The 10,377-nt window shown below is 39.8% G+C and overlaps 1 protein-coding gene and 1 pseudogene across 1 annotated transcript; one reads left to right on the plus strand and one right to left on the minus strand.

The window, feature by feature from the left end:
- Nucleotides 1-3,703: 3,703 nt before the first annotated feature.
- On the minus strand, nt 3,704-4,513 carry LOC129628122 (probable U3 small nucleolar RNA-associated protein 11; annotated as a pseudogene).
- Nucleotides 4,514-9,155: 4,642 nt separating this feature from the next.
- Nucleotides 9,156-10,133, plus strand: LOC129628178 (olfactory receptor 226). Its single transcript, XM_055547608.1, has one exon. It carries the CDS (start codon nt 9,156-9,158, stop codon nt 10,131-10,133), a length of 978 nt encoding a protein of 325 aa, XP_055403583.1.
- Nucleotides 10,134-10,377: the final 244 nt, after the last annotated feature.

The following is a 10,377-nucleotide window of genomic DNA, read 5'->3' on the forward strand; positions in this document are numbered from 1 at the left end:
AGCTTAGACCTAGAAGTGGGTTCAAAAAGACCACAGGATACAAAATAAACATATAAAAATTAGGTGTGGGGACTTCCCTGGTGGTTCAGTGTTAAGACTCTGAGCCCCCAATGGAGAGAGCATGTGTTCAAGCCCTGGTTGGGGAACTAAGATCCCACATGCTGTGTGGGATCCAATAAATAAATAAAATAAAACATTTTAAAAAATCAAGTGTATTTCTATGCAATTGCATGAACACACAGACATTGAAATTAATAATAATATTTATAAATATTTAAGTTATATAAATATAAAAACATATTTACAAGACTTTTGTGCTGAAAAGTATAAAATACTGATGAAGGAAATGAATGAAGATCTAAATAAAAGGAGAAACATACTGTGTTCATGGACTGGAATATTGAAGTAGTATGATGCTCAATTCTCCCCAAATTGATATTCAAGTTTAATGCTATTTATCTCAAAATCAGAGTAAAATTTTTGTCCCATAAAAACTTCTACATAAATGTTTTTAGCAGCCTTATTCATAATAACATAAATTGGAAACAACCCAGATGTCTTCAACTGCTGCATGTTTAAACAAACTGAAGTATATACAGCATGTAGCACTACTCAGCAATTAAAAAAAAAAAAAGAATGAACTATGAATACACACAATCTGAATGAATCTCCAGAGAATTATGCTAAGGAAAAAAGTTCATTTCAAATAATTATATAATACATGAATCCATTTATATAATATTTATGAAATGATAAATTATAGAAATGGAGAACAGATAGCAGTTACCAGGGCTTAAGGAAGGAGTAGAGGTCAGAAGAGAAATGGGACTGCCTGCAAAGGGCAATAGGAAGACTCTTGTGATGAAGATATTCTGTATCCTACTTACAGTCAAAGCTAGGGTTTTTCCAGTAGTCATGTGTGGGTGTGAGAGTTGGACCGTAAAGAAGGCTGAATGCCAAAGAATTGATGCTTTCAAATTGTGGTGCTGGAGAAGACTCTTGAGAGTCCCTTGGAGTGCAAGGAGATCAAACCAGTCAATCTTAAGGGAAATTAATCCTAATTATTCACTGGAAGGAGTGACGCTGAAGCTGAAGCTCCAATAGTCTGGCTACCTGATGTGAAGATCCAACTCATTGGAAAAGATCCTGATGCTGGGAAAGATTGAAGGCAGGAGGAGAAGGGGCCGATCGAGGTCAAAATGATTGGACGGCATCCCTGACTCAATGAGCATGAGTTTGAGCAAGTTCTGGGAGTTAGTGAAGGACAGGGAAGCCTGGCATGCTGCAGTCCATGGGGACGCATAGAGTTGGACATGACTGAACGACTGAACAACGACAACAACCCTACATATTACCACGTGGATACCCTGTTTGTGATAATGTACTATAGTTTCAAATGAGAAAACAGGCAAAGGGTACATGGAATCTTTCTGTAGTATTTCTTACAATTATTTAATAGTTTTTCATTAAGTACTCTTATGTTTCTTAAGTATAATCATACATGCAAATAATATTTTATATCTCTCTTTTCAATATTTATTATTCACTTTTTTCAGGTTATATTTTATTACAAAAATTGCCAAAACAACATGAAATAATGGGCAATAAGAATATTTTTGCATCTTATTTTTTCATAAGAACATACCTGGCATTTTTCCACTTGGTACATACATTTGGTTATAAATAGGGATAGATTCCATAAGCCTTTATCTGCAATTCAAAAATCCAAGCAGCTTTGAAACTGAGCAGTTTTTCCTAAGTTTGGGGTCTTAAGACATTGGATTAAAAAATCTGTTATAAACTGATTATTTATTTATGTAATTCACATTGTATAGTCATATATTTTGCTGTAGATATATTAAAGTGAAGTGAAAGTCACTCAGTCATGTCTGACTCTTTGTGGCCCCATGGACTGTATAATCCATGGAATTCTCCAGGCCAGAATACTGGAGTGGGTAGCTGTTCTCTTCTCTAGGGGATCTTCCCAACCCAGGGATCGAATCCAGGTCTCCCGCATTGCAGGCAGACTCTCTACCAGCTGATCCACCAGCTGCTGCTGCTGCTTCAGTCGTGTCCAACTCTGTGCCACCCCATAGACGGCAGCCCACCAGGCTCCTCCATCCCTGGGATTCTCCAGGCAAGAACACTGGAGTGGGTTGCCATTTCCTTCTCCAATGCATAAAAGTGAAAAGCGAAAGTGAAGTCGCTCAGTCGTGTCCATCAGGGAAGTGTAGATATGTTGATGCATTTGATTATAGAACTCTTTGGAAGTGATAGGAAACATATGGTGTATGCAGCATATTATTTTTCTAAAACCTGAAAAGTTCAAGAGCCCCATTTGTTTTGAATTAAGAATTTTAAACCTGTACTTTTTTTTTTTAATCTTAAAGATGTATCCCCTTTATCCTCATGAGTGTTTATCAAATGGATTTCATAGTAAATATATATTGGGACTTCCCTGGTGGCTCAGAGGTAAAGAATATACTTGCCAGTGCAGGAGACATGAGTTTGATCCCTGATCCAGGAAGATTCCACTGGCCACAGAGCAACTAAGCCCCTGCACCACGACTATGGAGCCCATGCGCTACGAGAGAAGCCACTGCAGTGAAAGCCTGCGCACTGCAACTGGAGAGTAGCTCCCGCTCACCGCAACTAGAAGTCCACGCAGCAACGAAGACCCAACACAGTCAAAAATAAATCAATAAATAAAAGCATGTTTAAAAACAGTACATATATTGAAATGATTATGGCTGTTTTATTTAACCTGTTGGTGTGGTCTGTTGGCTGATAATAATCACCAAAGGCAAACTGACATCAACTTCTAAGTCTTTATGAGGTTTGCAAACATTTCTCATTTAAATAATACTACCATATCTACCAAATCAATGCTAATTCAAGCAGCTGTTGGTTTTGACAGTTTTTCAATTAACAGCATGGCAATAAGCATGGCAATAATATTTATGTGCATATATATTTTCCTTTATTCAAAATGGGGTTTAATACGATGTCTATGGCACTCAAAAGTAGGTTTTCATTTTAAGAGTATTTGTAGACGTTCTTTCTCTCCTCACTGCTGCATCATGTTCTTGTGATAACTTCCTCTTGACTTTCTCAGCATTTTTTCTGTTCCTGGAGAACGAGTCTTGTTCCTATCATGGACTTAGTCAGGCTTATGGATGGCACACTAAACTAGAAAATGATAACTGTCCAATCATACTTATTTTGTCCTGATTATTCAAACATTGGGAACTGCTTCCTCCCAATTACTTAAAAGAATTTCTCAAACTCAGAATCTCAAAGACCCTTCTCTTAATCTCAAATGTTCCCACTAATAATTCTTCTCTAGTTTCAACAGGCTGAAATTCAACAAATATTTCTTGAACCCTAGCTAACATTTTTTTGAGAAAAACTATGTTCCAGGTGTTCTAAGAAACTCCCATCCATATATTTAATCTTCACAATTCTGTGAGATGGATATTGGAATCATTTCCATTTTACAGGTAAGAAAAAAGAGGCAGAGAGATTTTTTTTTTTTTTCAGATGGGGGAAAGGGGCTTTAATGTTGTTCGTATCAAATGTCAAATCTACAAAAAAATTATGGTTACAAACAGGAAAACCAAGTCACTTCGACCAATGGAATTTGAAGTTACTGGGAAAAGAAAATGGAAATTCTGTTCCATGTGGAATGAGAAGGCTTATCTATAACACTTCAACGTTTTCGACGACTCTCAAATTTGTAAATAGCTGGGGAGTTCACTGTTTCTTTCTTCACTTTCACCTTCCGAGTTTTATCCAGAAGATCTTTACGAGTCTGAATTTTCTGTTCAATAACGAACAATTTCTTCTCTCGCTCAATCCGCTGCGTCAGGCAGTCATACTGCTTCTGCCTCTTTTTCGTTATCCGCTTAAGTCGAGCCTGATTGTTAGCTCCTTCCACTTTCTCCTTCTGTAAGTCTCTATCGTGGGTCTGTTAAAGACCCTGTCAACTAGTTCTGGGGCTGTTCGCAGGTGAGTGGCAATATCAAACTGTTCAACTTCCTTTTTGGTGTCAAAAAAAAAAGTTTATTCTTTTGCTTCCCCTGGATATCCAGCAGATGGAGCAATGCTTTTAATCTTTCAATTTTCTTTGCTTCTGCAACTTTTCATTTCTATTTATTTGATATCCTGAGTTCTCATTAGCTTCAGCTGTTCTGGAGTTACTTCTTCCTTCCTCTCCTTAATAACATGAACTGCATCCTGGAGTTTAACCCGGGTCATTTTATAGTAGAATTCATCTGGATTTTTTTCCAGAGCCTTTTTCCGGAGAGCTCTGAGGTATTCTTGCTTTTTCCGGTAGTCATCTGCACGAAGCTTGTAATCTTTCTTTTTCTCCAGCAGGCCCAGATATTTTCGAAAGCCGGGCTGGCTTCGCTCTCGGTGTTCCCGCTGCCGGGACTTAGCCGCCTTCCGAAATGCTGCCGCCATGCCTGCTCACTTCTGGAAAAGCTCTATACACAATGCCGGTTTCACACAGCTTCCCAGAGAGATGTTAAATAATTTTTTCAAGTCACATAGTTGAAAACAAGCAGTGTGATGATGGAGACCACATTATTAATCTCTACTTACACTGTTTCCTAGGGACTGAGATTATGACAAACCTTTTCACAAATTTTCTTTTATTTAATCCTCAAAACATCTGTAAAATATATTATCATTTTATGGCAAATCAACTGATATATAAAAAAATCCTTATTAAACAGAATATAAATTACAAACCTTGAACTAAAACCCAGAAACTCTTAATTCAGTGCTTGTTCTATGACATCATGGAATTATTAATAAGAGATGTCACCCATATGAGTTCAGAAGATAAAAGAAGAAATTTTGTAACATTGTTGAGACCCTATCATGTTCCAAGCATTGTCTGTATATCATGACCTTTATTTCTCTTAACAACTTTGTGAGGTGTATTATTCTCATTTTTTAGGTTAGGAATCTCAGGCTCACAAAGTTTAAGTAAATTGCCCAAGATTACATACTTGAGCTAGGATATAAGCCCAGACTGGCCTGGCCTAAAGCCAAAGCAGGAAGGTGGCAGGATAGCAAGAAGGAAGGGGAGGGCAAGGGGAGAAGCTTCGAGGTTGTAGGAGTATTGCGAACACTGTCTGCTATTCTGATAAACTTTTCTGATAAACTTCTATTTCTTGTTTCTTAAACACACCCTTTTCCTGTCTTCTATCCCAGTCTCTTTCTCTTTCACTTTTTTCCCCCCTTGTATCTCTACTGGTCTCTTGGGGTCTGGCTTTAAAGTCATCACAAACATCAGAAGGAGGAGGGCAAATGGAGACTACAGGAGGGAGGTGCAAGATAAAAGAACCTTTCCTGGTGTGGCAGTGCTCTCTGACCATGGGAGGAAGAGAAGGTGGAGTCTCTGTAGCATCTTTCTTTGTCCTGATGCTTTAATTTTCCTTCATATGTGCTCTTTAAGTGGTTTCCTAGCCAGCTGGTCATCTTGGGAAGACACTGAGTCAAAGACATCTGAATAAAGTAAGTGGATTTTGTTATCTCCTGATTCCTCTTTAGTGGTAAGTCTCCCATGTTTTCTTTCTACTCAATACATCCATCTTCCTAGTTGGCTCTACATCTAATAAAACCCAAACCCTTATCAGCATTTCTCACATCTGGTCCATTCTGATACTTAGACCAATGTAATTCTCTTTATCTTTTCCACACATAGGCTGTCTTTGTATTTATCCACACTCTGCCTAGCCTCCCTATAACTTTTATGATCTCTCATTCCCAATTCTTTCTATATTATACTTATCTTCACCTAATCTTCTCTCATTGGATCTGTTATCTATATAGCACATTTATTTTACCTAAATACCATCCTTTTTATCAACAGAAGGTCCAAGTTCTCTGCTCCTAATCTAACTTCCTTATATTCTATCTTGTCCCTGTAGATCTACTCACTCTTCTATATTCAATGTCTGTTTTCATTACATGTTATTCCAATTCTGTCAAATTTTCTGGTAATTCATTTAAATTCTCTATTCAACCATTTCCATCCATTTTGTTTCTTTATATTTGATTCCTATCATTTCCAATTCATCTGTTCCATCCATATCTTTCCTTTCTTCATTTTCCCCTCCATCCATGTGTCCATACAACCATTATAATACCTTTACTATTTAGTTCTTAAGCAGACCCTAAAATGAGAATCACTGTCAAAGGAAGAGACAAAAATACCTGTGAATTATCTTTATTTGTAGGAATATGGGCAGTTTTGGAAGATGACAATTGAGAAACTAAAACGTGACAAGTAAATAATGCCTAAGAACAGTTTTTTTTTTTCTTTCTTTCTTTCTTTTTTTGTTCCTGGGAGCAATTTTGACAGAGAAGAATATATGCAAATCACAGAATTAGAATAGCACAATATGTTTAGAAAAAGAAAAATAGTGTTCAGTGACATTACTGCAGGACAGTTAAAGGAAATACATTTTGACACACTGTTGAGGGATTTTGTATGTTTTCCCCCAAATCATATGCTCTTGGAATGAGATGTCTATATAAAGTTTCACTCTAGAAACAAGTACGGAGAAGGCAATGGCAACCCACTCCAGTACTCTTGCCTGGAAAATCCCATGGGCGGAGGAGCCTGGTGGGCTGCAGTCCATGGGGTCGCTGAGAGTTGGACACGACTGAGCGACTTCACTTTCACCTTTCACTTTCATGCATTGGAGAAGGACATGGCAACCCACTCCAGTGTTCTTGCCTGGAGAATCCCAGGGACGGGGGAGCCTGGTGGGCTGCCATCTATGGGGTTGCACAGAGTCGGACACGACTGAAGCGACTTAGCAGCAGCTGCAGAAACAAGTAGAAATTAGATTGATAAGAGCTGAGGTTGGAGGAAAAAAGACCAGGTAATAGGCTATTGAAAAATAAGTCAAGAAATAACAAGGACCTGATTGGTATAAAGGACTAAGGAGAAGACAGTAGAAATGGGACAAATTTAGGAGATTAATTAAAGAGGAAGTTTAGATAAAACTTGGATTAGTTGTGGGGTTGGGGTGGGTAGAATAGGTATAGAAGATATAAGAAACTTCCAGATCTCTGGTATGGTACATATTGCAGGGAAACTAATATCATTCATTGTGATAGAGGAAGAATAGACTTAGGAAAAATTTTCCAGACATGTTATGCTTGAGGGGCCTATGTGACATCAAGGGAATTATACCCACTCTTTGCTATACCATAAGGATATATATGGCCACTTTGGCATGTGGTTCCTCTTTTATTTTATATCTACCTAAGCAGTAGCAGCACTGACACCACTAGTAAAAGTGACATATGGGCTTTCCCAGGCTCTACTATTAGAGGAAGAGTAATGAGAGGAACCTTAACAAATCAGTGAAAAAGAAAAGAAAGGACAACTAACGGTTCTATGAGGAGATGCCACATGAGTCAATATTTGAAAGTTAAGTAGGAATTAGGTGATACATTAGGTGCTGGATGCCAAGAGCTGCAGGGTATAAACAATAGTGCAGGCCTGACAAGAGATAACACCTTGTTTGGTGACACCTTGTTAAATAGCTTGAACTCGATTGTGTAGACAGTGTGGTACCGGGCAAGGTTTTAAGCAGGGGGATGAAATGCTCAGATTTAAGCTTTAGGGGAGAGACTATAGGCAGTAAGGTCAATTAGGAGCCTAATCTTTTTAATTTATTTGCTTATTTTCAAATGTGCAGAGCATCAAAGGTGAAGGCAGAAGAGGTTAACAGATACACAGGAATATCTAAGGCCCAAAGGGTCAAATGCACAGTTAATTGCACGTGAGGTGGGTATTGAGAATAAAGGATCAAAGTTAAGGTTCTGATGACAATTATAATTTAGAAGTTCCCATTTATGAAACTAGTATATAGTACAAGAATAGGTGTGGCAGATTAAACTTTCAGGAATGAGAAGATGAAGACATGTCTCCACCACCAGATTATGAGCTCCCTGCAGACTAGGCACATGTCTTACTTACCTTTTCTCTACCTCACCTCAGCCTATAGTCTGGAATGTATCTGATCCACCAATACTTTTTTTTAAATTTAAATTTATTTATTTTAATTGGAGGCTAATTACTTTACAATATTGTATTGGTTTTGCCATACATCAACATGAATCCGCCACGGGTGTACACATGCTCCCCATCCTGAACCTCCCTCCCATCTCCCTCCCATCCCTCTGGGTCTTCCCAGTGCACCAGCCCCAAGCTTCCTGTATCCTGCATCGAACCTGGACTGGCGATTCGTTTCTTATATGATATTATATATGTTTCAATGCCATTCTCCCAAATCATCCCTGCCTCTCCCTCTCCCACAGAGTCCAAAAGTCTGTTCTATATATCTGTGTATCTTTTGCTGTCTCTCATACAGGGTTATCGTTAGCATCTTTCTAAATTCCATATTTATGCGTTAGTATACTGTATTTGATCCACCAATACTTTTGAAATAAATAAATGGTGGGAGTGGATGGTAAGAATGGGAGTGATGGGAAATGTAAGCCAGGGATATGACATTTTGTAATTGCATTAAAGCACCCATCCCAGTATTCTTGCCTGGAAAACTCCATGGACAGAGGAGCCTGACAAGTGGCTCAAATATTGAGAAATGCTCAAGTACTGCTCACAAAGCATAAAGAAAAGAGAAACTCGGGTATAAACTTATTAGCAGTTTTGATGTTTTCAGATTCCATATAAAACAGAGACACAGAGTATTTGTCTTTCTCTCTCTGGTTTATTTTACTTATCATAATGCCTTTAAGATATAAATTATGTCTTCAAAATGGAGTCATGATGCAGCTCATAGACAAACTCTCACTTCAGAGCAGCTAAGACTCTTAATATTTTTGGTTTTGATCTATGTTTTTCAGGGACCAACTGGTGCTTATCAATCCATGCTTCTCCAAGGGCCAGAATACACTCTCATCCTATTCCAGTACAAGGTAGTTTATTTTTGTCTACTTTTGTCTTAGCTCATTTCCAGATTACAGAAGAAAACAATGGCTTCAGTTCAGTGATGAATTACATGCACTACTCACATTGCCTTCTGCCACTATAAACCCAGCAAGAGAAAGACTGAGTTTCTGCTGCTGCCTCCTGAACACACTTTATTCTCCCCTGAACAGCAATGGGCATGACCGACACCACGGAGAGGAAGAACCAGAGTGGGAGAGTGAGTGAGTTTGTGTTGCTGGGCTTCCCAGCTCCAGTACCGCTGCGGGCACTATTATTTGCCCTTTCTCTGTTAGCCTATGTGTTGGTGCTGACTGAGAACATACTCATCATTGTGGCAATCAGGAGCCACCCCAGCCTCCACAAACCCATGTATTTCTTTCTGGCTAATATGTCCTTCCTAGAGATTTGGTACGTGACAGTCACTATTCCCAAGATGCTAGCTGGCTTTGTTGGGTCCAAACAGGGCCATGGACAGCTAATCTCCTTTGAGGGCTGCATGACGCAGCTCTGCTTTTTCCTGGGCCTGGGCTGCACTGAGTGTGTGCTCCTCGCAGTTATGGCTTACGATCGCTATGTGGCCATCTGCCATCCTCTCCACTACCCTGTCATTGTCAGTGGCCAGCTGTGTGTGCAGCTGGCAGCTGGCTCCTGGGCTGGAGGTTTTGGCATTTCCATGGTCAAAGTTTTTCTCATTTCTCGCCTCTCTTACTGTGGCCCCAACATCATCAACCACTTTTTCTGTGATGTCTCTCCATTGCTCAACCTTTCGTGCGCTGACATGTCCACGGCAGAGCTTACAGACTTTGTCCTGGCCATTTTTATCCTACTGGGGCCACTCTCTGTCACTGGAGCCTCCTACATGGCCATCACCAGTGCTGTGATGCGCATTCCCTCAGCTGCTGGGCGCCATAAAGCCTTTTCCACCTGTGCCTCTCACCTTACTGTGGTGGTCATCTTCTATGCAGCCAGTATCTTCATCTATGCCCGCCCAAAGGCACTCTCAGCTTTTGACACCAACAAGCTGGTGTCTGTACTTTATGCTGTCATTGTACCACTGCTCAACCCCATCATTTACTGCCTGCGCAACCAAGAAGTAAAGAGAGCCTTACGCCATACTCTACACCTGCACCAGGGTCATGACGCTAACTAAGCCTGGGAGAGCTAGCACAAGTAGAAGGGAGGTATTAAATCTTAGATAAATAACTGGGTTTCCCTGGTGGTTCAGCGGTAAACATTCCACCTACAGTGCAGGAGACCACCTGCAGAGCAGGAGAAGTGGTTTGATCCCTGGGTTGGGAAGATCCCCTGGAGGAGGAAATGGCAACCTTTCCAGTATTCTGCCTGGAGAATCCCATGGACAGAGAAGACTGGGGGGCTACAGTCCATGGGGTACA

This window comes from Bubalus kerabau, chromosome 15, assembly GCF_029407905.1.
Source record: "Bubalus kerabau isolate K-KA32 ecotype Philippines breed swamp buffalo chromosome 15, PCC_UOA_SB_1v2, whole genome shotgun sequence".
Classification (NCBI taxonomy): domain Eukaryota; kingdom Metazoa; phylum Chordata; class Mammalia; order Artiodactyla; family Bovidae; genus Bubalus; species Bubalus kerabau.

What these genes read in the sequence shown, in the direction of transcription:
- LOC129628178 (XM_055547608.1), top strand. Translation starts at nt 9,156, where the DNA reads ATGGGCATGACCGACACCACGGAGAGGAAGAACCAGAGTGGGAGAGTG.